The 16,319-nt window shown below is 46.0% G+C and overlaps 2 protein-coding genes and 2 long non-coding RNA genes across 9 annotated transcripts; 1 reads left to right on the top strand and 3 right to left on the bottom strand.

Moving 5' to 3' along the window:
• Positions 1-534: 534 nt before the first annotated feature.
• On the bottom strand, positions 535-1,472 carry LOC127927968 (uncharacterized). Its single transcript, XR_008129739.1, has 3 exons — positions 1,195-1,472; positions 892-942; positions 535-551 (listed from the first exon to the last, which is right to left on the bottom strand). It is a non-coding gene; the product is annotated as an uncharacterized LOC127927968 (long non-coding RNA).
• A 12-nt stretch (positions 1,473-1,484) lies between these two features.
• On the bottom strand, positions 1,485-8,407 carry LOC127927960 (zinc finger protein 782-like). The gene is made up of 5 exons (XM_052514725.1): positions 7,399-8,407; positions 6,974-7,133; positions 3,798-5,309; positions 3,383-3,583; positions 1,485-2,412 (listed from the first exon to the last, which is right to left on the bottom strand). Exons 1-5 carry the CDS (start codon positions 7,405-7,407, stop codon positions 1,766-1,768), a joined length of 2,529 nt encoding a protein of 842 aa, XP_052370685.1. The 5' UTR covers positions 7,408-8,407; the 3' UTR covers positions 1,485-1,765.
• A 1,907-nt stretch (positions 8,408-10,314) lies between these two features.
• LOC127927966 (uncharacterized) lies at positions 10,315-11,996 on the top strand. 6 transcript variants are annotated; one of them, XR_008129736.1, is made up of 4 exons: positions 10,315-10,363; positions 11,146-11,307; positions 11,392-11,677; positions 11,957-11,996. It is a non-coding gene; the product is annotated as an uncharacterized LOC127927966 (long non-coding RNA). The 6 variants fall into 6 exon arrangements; XR_008129737.1 differs by lacking the exon at positions 10,315-10,363 and adding an exon at positions 10,804-10,878 and having other exon boundaries at positions 11,146-11,248; positions 11,327-11,677; XR_008129732.1 differs by lacking the exon at positions 10,315-10,363 and adding an exon at positions 10,804-10,878.
• Positions 11,997-14,057: 2,061 nt separating this feature from the next.
• Positions 14,058-16,036, bottom strand: LOC127927964 (zinc finger protein 567-like). The gene is made up of 2 exons (XM_052514745.1): positions 15,289-16,036; positions 14,058-15,016 (listed from the first exon to the last, which is right to left on the bottom strand). Exons 1-2 carry the CDS (start codon positions 15,962-15,964, stop codon positions 14,556-14,558), a joined length of 1,137 nt encoding a protein of 378 aa, XP_052370705.1. The 5' UTR covers positions 15,965-16,036; the 3' UTR covers positions 14,058-14,555.
• Positions 16,037-16,319: the final 283 nt, after the last annotated feature.

Below are 16,319 nucleotides of genomic sequence, written 5' to 3'. Positions count from 1 at the left end.
GACAGATGGGAGCTGACGGATGGGAGCTGACGGATGGAGGCTGACAGATGGAGGCTGACGGATGGGAGCTGATGGATGGGGGCTGACGGATGGGAGCTGACGGATGGAGGCTGACGGATGGGGGCTGACTGATGGAGGCTGATGGATGGGGGCTGACGGATGGAGGCTGACGGATGGAGGCTGACTGATGGAGGCTGATGGATGGGAGCTGACTGATGGGTGCTGATGATGGAGGCTGACGGATGAAGGTGGTCTGAGAGTTGAGGCAGAACAGATGGTATTAAGAGAGGAGGAAGCATTCGTGGTCTTGGAGGGAGCCAGTCAGATCCGCAGCCTCAGCAACGCACCTCACTGTGTCCCCTGGCGTCGAGTTTGCTCCGGGTTTTGTTGACGCTGGTTAGCCACTCCTCTCCACAACACCACTCTAAGCCCCCTCCTGTATACATGATATATGTGGTGTTTCCTAACGATTACAGATCTTTTTAAAAATGTTATCCCACCTCTCTCTGTAGACCACCTCTCTCTATAGACCACCTCTCTCTGTAGACCACCTCTCTCTGTAGACCACCTCTCTCTGTAGACCACCTCTCTCTGTGGACCACCTCTCTCTGTGGACCACCTCTCTCTGTGGACCACCTCTCTCTGTGGACCACCTCTCTCTGTGGACCACCTCTCTCTGTGGACCACCTCTCTCTGTGGACCACCTCTCTCTGTGGACCACCTCTCTCTGTAGGCCACCTCTCTCTGTAGGCCACCTCTCTCTGTAGGCCACCTCTCTCTATAGACCACCTCTCTCTGTAGACCACCTCTCTCTATAGACCACCTCTCTCTATAGACCACCTCTCTCTGTGGACCATCTCTCTCTGTAGACCACCTCTCTCTGTGGACCACCTCTCTCTGTGGACCACCTCTCTCTGTAGACCACCTCTCTCTGTGGACCACCTCTCTCTGTAGACTCTCTGTGGACCACCTCTCTCTGTAGACCACCTCTCTCTGGGACCACCTCTCTGTAGACCACCTCTCCACATCTCTCTGTGGACCACCTCTCTCTGTGGACCACCTCTCTCTGTGGACCACCTCTCTCGTAGACCACCTCTCTCTGTGGACCACCTCTCTCTATAGACTCTCTGTGGACCACCTCTCTCTATAGACTCTCTGTGGACCACCTCTCTCTATAGACTCTCTGTAGACCACCTCTCTCTGTGGACCACCTCTCTCTGTGGACCACCTCTCTCTGTGGACCACCTCTCTCTGTGGACCACCTCTCTCTGTGGACCACCTCTCTCTGTGGACCACCTCTCTCTGTAGACCACCTCTCTCTGTGGACCACCTCTCTCTGTAGACCACCTCTCTCTGTAGACCACCTCTCTCTGTAGACCACCTCTCTCTGTGGACCACCTCTCTCTGTGGACCAACCTCTCTCTTGATTTCCATGGGCCATATACTTTTGTCTTAGACAAAATGAAGTCACTGCGTAACAGCACTGTTTCCCCCATGGTAGTTTCTTGGGTCTGCCTAGCTGCTGTTTAGGTCCAGGTGCTGAGATATCTTCATTTGTCCTGTCCCATTGTCAGTTTGGCAGCTGCTTGGGTCTGTCTAACTGCCGTTTAGGTCCAGGTGCTGACAAATCTTCAGTCTTTCAGACATCCACAGATACTTAATATTGTATTGTTTTATGTCCGTTTATGAGAAATGCATAATCAAGATGGAACATAACTATTTTGTTGGTGATCAGGAGAGACGCGACACAAGTTCATTTGTCCTGTCAGTTTGTCAGTTGCTTCGGTCTGCCTAACTGACGTTTAGGTCCTATGGGTTTGCCAGCGTGTCTCTTGTTGTGTGAATAAAGGTTCGCTCTACAGCTGAAACGCTTCCCACATTCAGTGCACAGGTACGGTTTCTCTCCCGTGTGAACTCTCTGGTGGATTTTGAAAGTTCCTTCTCGACTGTATGTCTTCCCACAGATGGAGCAAAGGTACGGCTTCTCTCCAGTGTGTGTCAGTACATGACTTTTTAAGTATGCTTTTTTCACAAAACTATTTCCACACACAAGGCAGCTGTAGGGTCTCTCTCCAGTGTGGGTTCGCTGGTGAATTTTAATGTAGCTTTCATTGACGAAACATTTCCCACAGTCAGGGCAGGAGTACGGCTTCTCTCCAACATGCTGTAACTGGTGCTCTTGGATTTGCCCTTTCTCAGTGAATTCCGCCCCGCAAAGGGAGCATTGGTAAGACGGCTTCTTACTGGTGTGAGTTTTCATGTGTTTTTTTAGTGCTGGTAGAGTTTGGCACATCTCCCCACATTCTATGCAATTCTGAAATGTCTTAGCTGTGTGGTTCTTCTGGTGTTGTTCAGGTTCTCCTGATGTCGAGGGACTGGCCTCTCCAGCGGACCACAATTTGGGGTTCAGCCCTGCGTGGAAGACATGGTGTGAAGTCGGTCAAACCAGCATGTACTTCGTGAAGAAGTAAGAAAGTCCAATGGAAATGCGGTCAAACACTTACTAGGACATACATTTTTATCTTTTCAGAACTACTCAACATTATTATTTTTTAAATCGGATAAAACTGTTTTATAAAACTGTTTTAAAACACATTCTTATTTTCAATGTGTAACTGCCTGCTCATTTGTACCTTGTCAGCTCGGGGGTTTGAACTCGCAACCTTCCGGTTACTAGTCCAACACTCTAACCACTAGGCTACGCTGCCGCCCGTAATGTCTGAAGTATATTTTTTTGCATAATAAACTCAAGCTGACAAACGTTTTCATAGTTACTGCTATGCATAGTTATTACTGGGGCAGATGACAAACGTTTCCATAGTTACTGCCATGCATAGTTATTATTACTGGGACAGATGACAAAGGTTTCCATAGTTACTGCTATGCATAGTTATTACTGGGGCAGATGACAAACGTTTCCATAGTTACTGCTATGCATAGTTATTACAGGGACAGATGACAAACGTTTCCATAGTTACTGCTATGCATAGTTATTACAGGGACAGATGACAAAGGTTTCCATAGTTACTGCTATGCATAGTTATTACTGGGACAGATGACAAACGTTTCCATAGTTACTGCTATGCATAGTTATTATTACTGGGACAGATGACAAAGGTTTCCATAGTTACTGCTATGCATAGTTATTACTGGGGCAGATGACAAACGTTTCCATAGTTACTGCTATGCATAGTTATTATTACTGGGACAGATGACAAAGGTTTCCATAGTTACTGCTATGCATAGTTATTACTGGGGCAGATGACAAACGTTTCCATAGTTACTGCTATGCATAGTTATTACTGGGACAGATGACAAAGGTTTCCATAGTTACTGCTATGCATAGTTATTACAGGGACAGTCATTTAAGGTTTCTCCTCACCTCTGTGTGTTTTCATGTGTGTTTTCAGATTTCCTTTCTGTGTGAATCCTCTGCCGCACACAGAGCAGTCGTGAGGTTTCTCTCCTGTGTGTGTCCTCATGTGCCTCTTCAGCTTCATTGCTTCCCATAGTTGTTTTCCACACACTACACAGTCGTGAGACTTCTTAGCTTTGGGATTCGTCCGGTGTTGTCCAGGTATTCCTGATGCAGGAAAGAAAGAAAGACAGTGGCCATGTCCGAATACCCATACTAGTCTACTACGTACTTAAAACGGCACACTCATTTCCACGTGTCCCAAATGGCACCCTTTTCCCTATGGGGGCTCTGGTCAAAAGTAGTGCACTATGTAGGGGATAGGGTGCCATTTAGGACTAACCTTTGTGTTCTTTAACAGCATCATATCCCAGCCCCTTACCGAGTTGAGGAGGATCCCAAGTAGCTGCTTCTTCACGTTTAATAAATCCACCAACTTCCTCTCCTTCCTCCTCCTCCTCAGTGTGACCACGCTCTCTCTTTACAGCGGATGTTTGCAGGTGTGCAGTCATGGTATGTGTCCCACATGGAACCCTGTTCCTTATATAGTGAGTCCTCTGGTGTAGCATGAGGTCATAGGCACCAGGGAACTCCTGTCCACAGGCACAGCAGCAGTGGTGAGACGACGTGGCTGTCTGATGAGTCTCCAGGTGAGACGGCGTGGCTGTCTGATGAGTCTCCTGGTGAGACGGCGTGGCTGTCTGATGAGTCTCCAGGTGAGACGGCGTGGCTGTCTGATGAGTCTCCTGGTGAGACGGCGTGGCTGTCTGATGAGTCTCCTGGTGAGACGGCGTGGCTGTCTGATGAGTCTCCTGGTGAGACGGCGTGGCTGTCTGATGAGTCTCCCGGTGAGACGGCGTGGCTGTCTGATGAGTCTCCCGGTGAGACGGCGTGGCTGTCTGATGAGTCTCCCGGTGAGACGGCGTGGCTGTCTGATGAGTCTCCTGGTGAGACGGCGTGGCTGTCTGATGAGTCTCCCGGTGAGACGACGTGGCTGTCTGATGAGTCTCCAGGTGAGACGGCGTGGCTGTCTGATGAGTCTCCAGGTGAGACGGCGTGGCTGTCTGATGAGTCTCCTGGTGAGACGGCGTGGCTGTCTGATGAGTCTCCTGGTGAGACGGCGTGGCTGTCTGATGAGTCTCCTGGTGAGACGACGTGGCTGTCTGATGAGTCTCCTGGTGAGACGGCGTGGCTGTCTGATGAGTCTCCAGGTGAGACGGCGTGGCTGTCTGATGAGTCTCCAGGTGAGACGACGTGGCTGTCTGATGAGTCTCCTGGTGAGACGACGTGGCTGTCTGATGAGTCTCCTGGTGAGACGGCGTGGCTGTCTGATGAGTCTCCTGGTGAGACGGCGTGGCTGTCTGATGAGTCTCCAGGTGAGACGTCTGATGAGTCGTGGCTGTCTGATGAGTCTCCTGGTGAGACGACGTGGCTGTCTGATGAGTCTCCTGGTGAGACGACGTGGCTGTCTGATGAGTCTCCTGGTGAGACGACGTGGCTGTCTCTGGTGTTGCTCTGAGGTTCTCCTGATGAGATTTTTCTGTCTGATGAGTCTCCTCACTGCCTGTGAGCTGGAGGTGAGGACTGTCATTCCTGATGGGGGAAAATGGTGGAGACGGCGTTTCTGATGAGTCAAATGAGACGTGGCTGTCTGATGAGTCTCCTGAGACGCGTGGCTGTAGCTGAGTCTCCAGGTGGTGAGAGCATGGCTGTCTGATGAGTCCCCGGTGAGACGGCGTGGCTGTCTGATGAGTCTCCTGGTGAGACGGCGTGGCTGTCTGATGAGTCTCCTGGTGAGACGGCGTGGCTGTGTCGTGATTCTCCTGGTGTTGCTCAGGTTCTCCTGATGTAGAGGTAGTCTCCTCACTGCCGTGGCTGGAGGCAGGACTCATTCCTGTGGGGGAAAATAATATGGATTTACTAATAGAGCAAATAGGTCAATAACTATGGTAGTATTGGTTGAGTCGATCCCAAATGACTCCCTATTCCCTTTAGAGTGCACTACTTTTGACCAGAACCCTGTGGGCCCTAGTCAAAAGTAGTGCACTATGTAGGGAATAGGGGGCCATTAGGGATGTATCACAGGGTAAAGTAGTGCACTATGAAGGGAATAGGTTGCCATTAGGGATGTATCACAGGGTAAAGTAGTGCACTATGTAGGGAATAGGTTGCCATTGGGGATGTATCACAGGGTAAAGTAGTGCACTATGTAGGGAATAGGTTGCCATTGGGGATGTATCACAGGGTAAAGTAGTGCACTACGTAGGGAATAGGGTGCCATTAGGGATGTATCACAGGGTAAAGTAGTGCACTACGTAGGGAATAGGGTGCCATTAGGGATGTATAACAGGGTAAAGTAGTGCACTACGTAGGGAACAGGGTGCCCTTTGGGGAATATCTTTTATGTTTAAAGGCATCCTTTCACCACTACTTACCAAGCTGAAGAGAATCCAAATGACCTAATTCTCCTTCAGAATGTATCAATCCACCTACTTCCTCTTCTTCCTTCTCTTCCTCCTCAGTGTCATTACTCTCTCTCTCTCTACAGTGTGGGCAGTCACATCTTCCTGCTGAGTCAAGCCCATGCCACAGACAGGGCAGGAGTAAGGTTTCTCTCCTGTGTGCACTACCTGGTGTAGCGTCAAGTTCTTCCTGGATGCAGAACATCGGTAAGGTTTCACCCCTTGGTGGATCTGTTGGTGTCTGTGTTTGGACTGGTCCTATTGTTTAGGTTCTCCCGAGGTAGAACCTCCTCACTGTCAGAGTGACGGCTGGAACTCTCTCCTGTGGCGAAATAGGGCTGCAGGGTAGCCTAGTGGTTAGAGCGTTGGACTTGCAACCGGAAGGTTGCAAGTTCAAATCCCTGAGCTGACAAGGTACAAATCTGTCGCTCTGCCCCTGAACAGGCAGTTAACCCACTGTTCCTAGGCCGTCATTGAAAATAAGAATTTGTCCAATTTGTAAGTCGCTCTGGATAAGAGCGTCTGCTAAATGACTTAAATGTAATGTTAAATGAAATAGGAAGAGTCCGGTCCGTCTAGCTCCAGTGGGAACCACATTAGAGGCCCAGTTCCAAACAGACCCTACACACTTGTTGAGATCTGATTGGTCTAAGCAGTATGGGGATGATTCCACCTGACCTCTCAGAGGACCAAAAGGTGGAGCTTTTTCTCAAGTGGGCTCTTATTGGACTATCAGCATGAACTAATAAAGCCAATCTCTGTCTGCTCACTGGTTGCTGCTACAGCTGACCCTTTAATGCTCTAATAAAGCCAATCTCTCTGTCTGCTCACTGGTTGCTGCTACAGCTGACCCTTTAATGCTCTAATAAAGCCAATCTCTGTCTGCTCACTGGTTGCTGCTACAGCTGACCCTTTAATGCTCTTGACGATACAAAAGCAATATAGTGTTCCAAATGGCACTCTGTTCCCTATATACAGCATCAACGTATTGCACTAAAGGGTTGTCATTTGGGACGTAAACCTTGGGTCTTTGTCAGGTTATTCTCTCTTGTGTCCAGCTACATGGGACAACTATTGAAAGGCATTGCACACTCACCAGTATTACTCTGACCACAAGGTGCATGATCATCACCTTCTGGCTCCTCTTTGAATACAATGTTAAATCTATGGACCGTCTCGAGACCCTGGAGTCTGCTGCTCTGGTCACCATGGTTACAGCCAGGACTCCGCCATTTTGACGGTTGGCGTTCATCCAACTATTAGAAAGGTGAGAGAGCACATCACAAAATGTATCAATAATGTAAATTAAGCTTTGTTTACAGTCCTAACAACTAGCTTAGTTAGGGTTGATAACGTTTATTTTTTTTATTTTTTAGATAACTAGCTTAGCTGACCGTCCTGACAACTTATCGACTTATTCAACTCTGACAAGTGCAGTTGCATAGCTAAACGCGTTAGGTAGCTAATACAGCTAGCTAGTTAACGTTAGCAAACGAATAAGTTAACAGGTTGTCTTCTCACCTCATGCATTGTGAATGGGCTTCAAATATCTCAAAGAATATGTTGTTGTGCCAGAGTTATTCCAGTCTCTTGCTGTACTGTGAGGGAGAAATGTTATATAACGATAACGCGCTGCTACAACTGGCTAGTATTGTAGCTCCTAAACTGGCAGAGGCGGAAATCCTGCGTTGCATAGTTCTATACTTTAACTAGTCCAGCCAGTGAATAATAATTAACGTTACCATAACCCTATCATAAGTTATATCTGGTGATATTAGCTGTATGGAACTAGCTACAATGCTTTGAAGTGCGATAAATAAACTGGTTAGTTAACATCAGCTATCTGCATTACTACTTCCGTGTTTGGTTTACGTCGTCTTCTTGGTGCGCCTTAGTAAATCAAATCCAATTGTATTGGTGGCGTGCACATCTTTTGCAGCTGTTATCGCAGATGCAGTGACATGCTTATGTTTCTAATTCGTGCAGTAATACCAAACAATACCAAACACAAAATCCCCCAAAAATAAAACATGTGGAAATTAAGAAATATGAGAACGAGCCATGGTCCAAGTCAGGAATGTCAATGTATATATGTTGAGGTGTGTATAGACAGTATATTAATATATAAGGTGTGTATAGCAGTAGTAATATAGCATTAGCATTGGCTAAAATACAAAATACAGTATATACATATGAAGTGTGTAAAACAGTATGTAAATATGATTAAAGTGACCAGTGTTAGGAAGCAGTCTGTCTGTAAGGTGCAGTGTAGTCACTAATTAACAATCTGATGGCCTGGAAATAGAAGCTGGTTTTTTTTTCACCTCTTGGATGCACCTGTACTGTCATCATCTGGGCTGGATGGGAAAGACAATGTCCGAAGCCTGTTACAATATATCAGTATACTAAGTAGCCTACTGACACGGTTTCTTAAATCACATGTTTTATAGATAATAAACACATAAGATGTTTATCCCCACAATGCTCTTGTATTCCATCAGGACATATGATCAGTGAGTAACATGTCACTAGTGGTCTGTAAATCACTGGGGATTTCTTGGCACAATAAGTAACATCAATGAGGTGAAATAATAATAATACAGACAATTCAAATGGGTGACAAGAAAATATTATTTTTACGACCAACAGAAGCTTTGTGCAGAGGGGCCCTTAGTTTTGTTCTTATTAAATATATCAGGAACGAATAACAGACGAACAGGTGGTGGGAAATACAACATGTCGGAAGAAGTTCGGATTCTCTATCCTTGTGCTCTCGCGCTCCCCCTCGTGTATTTAAAGGAATGGATTGGTGGAAAGTCAATGGGATATGGTGGAAACTCCCTCGAGCCATGCTTGCACCAATCCAATGGCTTTAAATGCATGAGGGGTCGTGACCACGTGCACACTTCTGAAAGAGGGCAGAGATAGTAGTGTTGTCAGTGAAACGCGTACTTACAAGCCCTTAATTAACCAACAATGCAGTTTTAAGAAAAAATACACACACACAAAAATTTAACAAATAATGAAAGAGCAGCAGTAAAATAACAATAGCGAGGCTATATACAGGGGGGTACCGGTACAGAGTCAATGTGGAGGTTATATACAGGGGGTACCGGTACAGAGTCAATGTGGAGGCTATATACAGAGGTACAGAGTCAATGTGGAGGCTATATACAGGGGGTACCGACAGAGTCAATGTGGAGGCTATACCGGTACAGAGTCAATGAGGCTATATACAGGGGTACCGGTACAGAGTCAATGTGGAGGCTATATGACAGGGGGTACCGGTACAGAGTCAATGTGGAGGCTATATACAGGGGGTACCTAGGCTATATACAGGGGGTACCGGTACAGAGTCAATGTGGAGGCTATATACAGGGGTACAGAGTCAATGTACAGGGGGTACCGGTACAGAGTCAATGTGGAGGCTATATACAGGGGGTGCAGAGTCAATGTGGAGGCTACAGGGGGTACCGGTACAGAGTCAATGTGGAAACTGGGGGTAGCAGAGTGTGGAGGCTTACCAGTATCACCTACCGGTACAGAGTCAATGTGGAGGCTATATACAGGGGTACCGGAGTCAATGTGGAGGCTAGATACAGAGTCAATGTGGAGAGTCAATATATACAGGGGGTACCAGTACAGAGTCAATGTGGAGGCTATATACAGGGGGTACACAGAGTCAATGTGGAGGCTATATACTACCAGTACAGAGTCAATGTGGACTGGGGCTAATTACCACAGAGTCAATGTGGAGGCATCAGTGGAGGTTATATACAGGGGGTACAACAGAGTCAATTGGACCTGTCAATGCTATATACAGGGGGCAACCAGTACAGAGTCAATGTGGAGGCTATATACAACCCATATTTATGATTATTTATTTTATCTTGTGTACATTTGTGGAGGCTATATGTAATGTGGAGGCTATATACAGGGGGTACCGGTACAGAGTCAATGTGGAGGCTATATAAGGGGGTACCAGACAGAGTCAATGTGGAGGCTATATACAGGGGGTACCAGTACAGAGTGTTTTGAAACCAGTACAGAGTCAATGTGGAGGCTATATACAGGTAATGTTTATATACTACCAGTTCAATGTTATATACAGTGGTTTCACAGTTCATATATATCAGGAGGTACCAGTACAGAGTTGGGGGGTACAGGTACAGAGTCAATGTGGAGGTTATATACAGGGGTACCGGTACAGAGTCAATGTGGAGGCTATATACAGGGGGTACCGGTACAGAGTCAATGTTATATACAGGGGGTACCGGTACAGAGTCAATGTGGAGGCTATATACAGGGGGTACCGGTACAGAGTCAATGTGGAGGTTATATACAGGGGTACCGGTACAGAGTCAATGTGGAGGCTATATACAGGGGTACCAGTACAGAGTCAATGTGGAGGCTATATACAGGGGTACCATCAATGTATATACAGGGGGTACCAGTACAGAGTCAATGTGGAGGCTATATACAGGGGGTACCGGTACAGAGTCAATGTGGAGGTTATATACAGGGGGTACCAGTACAGAGTCAATGTGGAGGCTTATATACAGGTGTACCAGTACAGAGTCAATGTGGAGGCTATATACAGGGGTGGAGAGTCAATGTGGAGGCTATATACAGAGGGAATACACCAGTACAGAGTCAATGTGGAGGCTTATACAGGGGGTACCGGTACAGAGTCAAAATACAGGGGTACCAGTACAGAGTCAATGTGGAGGCTATATAACAAAGTCAATGTGGAGGCTAATGAAAGAGCAGCAGTAAGAGTCAATGTGGAGGCTATATACAGGGGCTACCAGTACAGAGTCAATGTGGAGGCTATATACAGGGGTACCGTACCAGTACAGAGTCAATGTGGAGGCTATATACAGGGGTACCAGTACAGAGTCAATGTGGAGGCTATATACAGGGGTACCAGTACAGAGTCAATGTGGAGGCTATATACAGGGGCTACCAGTACAGAGTCAATGTGGAGGCTATATACAGGGGGTACCAGTACAGAGTCAATGTGGAGGCTATATACAGGAGGGTACCAGGGGGTACCGGTACAGAGTCAATGTGGAGGCTATATACAGGGGTACCAGTACAGAGTCAATGTGGAGGCTATATACAGGGGGTACTACAATGTGGAGGCATATACAGGGGGTACAGAGTCAATGTGGAGGCTATATACAGGAGGTACCAGTACAGAGTCAATGTGGAGGCTATATACAGGGGGTACCGGTACAGAGTCAATGTGGAGGTTATATACAGGAGGTACCAGTACAGAGTCAATGTGGAGGTTATATACAGGGGGTACCAGTACAGAGTCAATGTGGAGGCTATATACAGGGGGTACCAGTACAGAGTCAATGTGGAGGTTATATACAGGGGGTACCAGTACAGAGTCAATGTGGAGGCTATATACAGGGGGTACCGGTACAGAGTCAATGTGGAGGCTATATACAGGGGGTACCAGTACAGAGTCAATGTGGAGGCTATATACAGGGGGTACCGGTACAGAGTCAATGTGGAGGTTATATACAGGGGGTACCAGTACAGAGTCAATGTGGAGGTTATATACAGGGGGTACCGGTACAGAGTCAATGTGGAGGTTATATACAGGGGGTACCGGTACAGAGTCAATGTGGAGGCTATATACAGGGGGTACCGGTACAGAGTCAATGTGGAGGTTATATACAGGGGGTACCGGTACAGAGTCAATGTGGAGGTTATATACAGGGGGTACCAGTACAGAGTCAATGTGGAGGTTATATACAGGGGGTACCGGTACAGAGTCAATGTGGAGGTTATATACAGGGGTACCAATGTGGAGGTACAGAGTCAATGTGGAGGCTATATACAGGGGGTACCAGTACAGAGTCAATGTGGAGGTTATATACAGGGGGTACCGGTACAGAGTCAATGTGGAGGCTATATACAGGGGGTACCAGTACAGAGTCAATGTGGAGGCTATATACAGGGGTACCAGTACAGAGTCAATGTGGAGGCTATATACAGGGGGTACCGGTACAGAGTCAATGTGGAGGCTATATACAGGGGGTACCGGTACAGAGTCAATGTGGAGGTTATATACAGGGGGTACCGGTACAGAGTCAATGTGGAGGGGGTTATATACAGGGGTACCGGTGGAGGCTATATACAGGGGTACCGGTACAGAGTACAGAGTCAATGTGGAGGTTATATACAGGGGGTACCGCTCAATGTGGAGGCTATATTGTGGTCCTTCTGCAGCTCAGTTGGTAGAGCATGGCGCTTGTAACGCCAGGGTAGTGGGTTCGATTCCCGGGACCACCCATACGTAGAATGTATGCACACATGACTGTAAGTCGCTTTGGATAAAAGCGTCAGCTAAATGGCATATATTATTATTATTATTATTATATTTATTATTATTATTATTATTATTATTATTATATTATATACAGAGAGTCAATGTGGAGGCTATATACAGGGGTACCGGTACAGAGTCAATGTGGAGGTTATATACAGGGGGGTACCGGTACAGAGTCAATGTGGAGGCTATATACAGGGGGTACTGGTACAGAGTCAATGTGGAGGCTATATACAGGGGGGTACCGGTACAGAGTCAATGTGGAGGCTATATACAGGGGGTACCAGTACAGTTGTTTCTTTGATGCGAAGTGTTCCATGATGTAACGTTACTAATGTTGAGCTGTGCTAAACTATGTGATAAACCAGACTTTCAGTCACTCATAACCACTTACAACTGGGTTGGGGTCCATTTGAGTTTAAGTCAAACCTTTCAGGATGTAAACTGACAATCCAATTCAATAATTGAAAGGAAAAGCATCTATTTTCAATGACTTCTCAATAAATTTAAAAATAAAAGATATATATTTTTTTAACGTTTTTCCATTTTCCATTCAAATCGCATCCCGAATTGACTGACTTCAATTCAAATTGACCCTAAACCTGAAACCTTTCCGACTTACAGAATCTGTAGAATCTCACCTCATGAATAGTTCTGTGAGTTTCACCCAAAATAACATGCAGAATCTCACCTAAACTAATTGAATAGTTCTGTGAGTTTCACCTAGAATAACAGAATGTAGAATCTCACCTAATCTAATTGAATAGGATCTCTGTGAGTTTCTCTGTGAGTTTCACCCAGAATAACATGCAGAATCTCACCTAAACTAATTGAATAGGATCTCTGTGAGTTTCACCCAGAATAACATGCAGAATCTCACCTAAACTAATTGAATAGGATCTCTGTGAGTTTCACCCAGAATAACATGCAGAATCTCACCTAATCTAATTGAATAGGATCTCTGTGAGTTTCACCCAGAATAACATGTAGAATCTCACCTAAACTAATTGAATAGGATCTCTGTGAGTTTCACCCAGAATAACATGCAGAATCTCACCTAAACTAATTGAATAGGATCTCTGTGAGTTTCACCCAGAATAACATGCAGAATCTCACCTAAACTAATTGAATAGGATCTCTGTGAGTTTCACCCAGAATAACATGCAGAATCTCACCTAAACTAATTGAATAGGATCTCTGTGAGTTACACCCAGAATAACATGCAGAATCTCACCTAATGTGAAGAACTTATCTGCATTGTATGTGTGTTAGCTTGCTAGCCAGGCAGTTTTACAGGAATGATTACATCAATTGTTTAAATTAACTAGATAACTTGTAAATGCAACAAGTACTAATATTGTATGATATAATTGCAGTCACAGCTTTCCAATAAAAAAAAATGGAGACATTTATGGTCCGTTTGCATATATTTTAGAGACAATTTATACATAACATTTGTATAAAACCTGTATAACAGGTATTTACAATTATATAACCAATATTTTTAGGTTGAATGTAATTTATGACACAATGTCTGATACATCACATGCCTTTTATGTTCCTGCATCAGTAAAAGCAGGAAATGCATCACCTACTGCCATTCACACCCATTAGACTGGTTTTGTATTTCTCCCTGACCAAGATGGCTGCCATTTTTGGCTCCACTATGGAACTTTGAGGGTTTATGGCGTAGCCCCTCTTGTAAATTTAATAGGATATCTATGGCTCCAACTAGTTAGCTACCTAGCTGACGTTAGCTAACCTCATGCATTGTGAATGAACTCGAAAGTATCTCGAGAAGGACGCTGTGCCAGCGTTAATCCACCGTTGCTACGAAGAACAAACATGTTGTTCTTTCCTTGTTGCGTTCAGCTCAAAGAAAGGTTACGCTAGCTAGTTGCAAGCTAACGTTAGTCAGTGAAGTGAGAACGTAAACAACCGCTTATCCAACGTTAGCTTAGCTAGCTACATTACTACTTCCTTGTGTCCTTCAGGTCCTCTCCTGCCTGGACATTACTGCCACCATCTGAGCTGGAGGGAAAGACAACAGGAACCATAACCAGAATGCTACTTTATTAATCATGACATGGTTATTCTCAGTGAGGAACATTTCACAAGTGGGCTACAAGGTTGATTTCTTAGCACCATCACAGCATTGATGAAAAATTGACCCCCCCCCCTCCCCCCTTTTGTTGATCATAATATGTTGATTGATGAGATGAGTGAGAGTTAGCATGATTATCTAACTGATCAGAGATGGCGACAACACAGACAGAGCTTCAGCGAGAAGAAGAACTCCTACCTACTAAAGAGACAAAGTCGTGGTTAATTGTCATAGTACTTGGCAGTCCTGCATCTCTGTATCACTCTCCATCTTAGGCAATTTCTTGGACATTTGAGCCCTGGTTAAGTGCTTTGGCCTGCCTAGCTGGCGGGTCGGTCCGATGGGCTTGGCGTCATGTGTCCGCTGGTGCTGCCGGAGCCCTTGTTTACGAACAAAGCTCTTGCCGCATTCGATGCACTCGTGGGGTTTCTCTCCTGTGTGTGTTCTGAGGTGGACTTTGAGGTCAAATTCTCTGGGGTAAGTCTTGCCACACACAGGGCAGACGAGGCGCTTTTCTCCCGAGTGAGATCTCATGTGTTTGTGTAGTTCCGGGAGGTTAGAGTGTTCCTCGCCGCACACGAGGCAGCCGTGAGATGTGACGTCGGCGTGGTTCTCCTGGTGTTGTTCAGCTTCTCCCGATGTACAGGGACTCCCCTCACCAGTGGACCAGGAGCTGGAGGGATAATCTCCTGTGGGAAAGAAACAGTGTGAGCTGTTTCAGATGCCCTTTTTCCCTACTTGTTTTAATGTCATTTAATGCCATTTCATATTCTGTTCACTCTGTAGCCCTAAAACACTATTTGTAGCTTGCAAACCAGGGTCCTACCTCCTCCATTATAGTTTACATGCAACGTGCTAAATGTGAAGCTGTTAGGAGTGTAGGCCGTCGTCATCAATCATGATTAATCAATAATAATAATAATAATAATAATAAATCAATGACAGCATAACGTTTTCTCACCTGTGTGCACTTTCTGATGCGTTTTTAAATTTCCTTTCTGCGTGAACCTCATCCCACACACAGAGCACTGGTAAGGCCTCTCTCCTGTGTGTGTTCTCATGTGTCTGTCCAGGTAATACGTTTGAGGGAACTCCTTCCCACAGTCTGGGCATCTGTGAGTCGCCTTAGCTCTCCTCTGTCGGTGTTCAAGTGCTCTTGATACAGAGGAACTCAACTCCCCTTCGGAACAGTGAAGCCGCTGATGAATCTTCAGATAGCCTTTCTGAGTGAAACTCTTTCCACAGACTGAGCAAGGGTGTTTCTCTCCGGCGTGCGACTTCTCGTGTGTTGTCAAATTTCCTTTTTGAGTAAAACTCTTCTCACACAGAGAGCAAGAGAAAGGCTTCTCTCCTGTGTGGGATCGCTGGTGTACTTTCAGTAATGCTTTATGAGTAAAGGTCTTCTTACACACACAGCAGGTGTAAGGCTTGTCTCCAGTGTTTGTCTTCAAGTGAACCTCCAGAACATTCTTTGAGGAGAACTCTTGTCCACAACAGCAGCCAATCTTGTCATCCGGGTCAGTTTTAATCTGTTCAGAATGTTTCTTCTGGTGGTGGCATCTCAAACTACATTGATGAGTGAAGCCCTTCCCACACTCAGAGCAGGTATAAGGCTTCTCTCCTGTGTGGGTTCTCATGTGTATTTGTAGCGCCGATAACGTCTGGCAGCATTTCCCACAATCTGGGCATCGGTGGGTCTTTTTCTGCCTCGTTCTCTGGTGTTGTTCGTTTCATCTGGTGTTGCTATATAGTTAGTGAGACTGAGTCAGACTCAGGTTCTCCTGAGGTTCTCCCCAGCTGCTGCAGAGTGAAGACAGGACATCCAGGTTCTCCTGATGTAGAGGGTCTCTCCCCTGCTGCAGAGTGAAGACAGGACATATATAGTTAGTGAGACTGAGTCAGACTCAGATGTAGAGGGTCTCTCCCCCTCAGAGTGAAGACTGCAGAGTGAAGACAGGACATATATAGTTAGTGAGACTGAGTCAGACTCAG

Source organism: Oncorhynchus keta, unplaced genomic scaffold, assembly GCF_023373465.1.
Source record: "Oncorhynchus keta strain PuntledgeMale-10-30-2019 unplaced genomic scaffold, Oket_V2 Un_scaffold_19987_pilon_pilon, whole genome shotgun sequence".
NCBI lineage: Eukaryota > Metazoa > Chordata > Actinopteri > Salmoniformes > Salmonidae > Oncorhynchus > Oncorhynchus keta.
The sequence above is the reverse complement of the archived record's forward strand: the minus strand, read 5'-3'. Positions and strand labels throughout refer to the sequence as shown.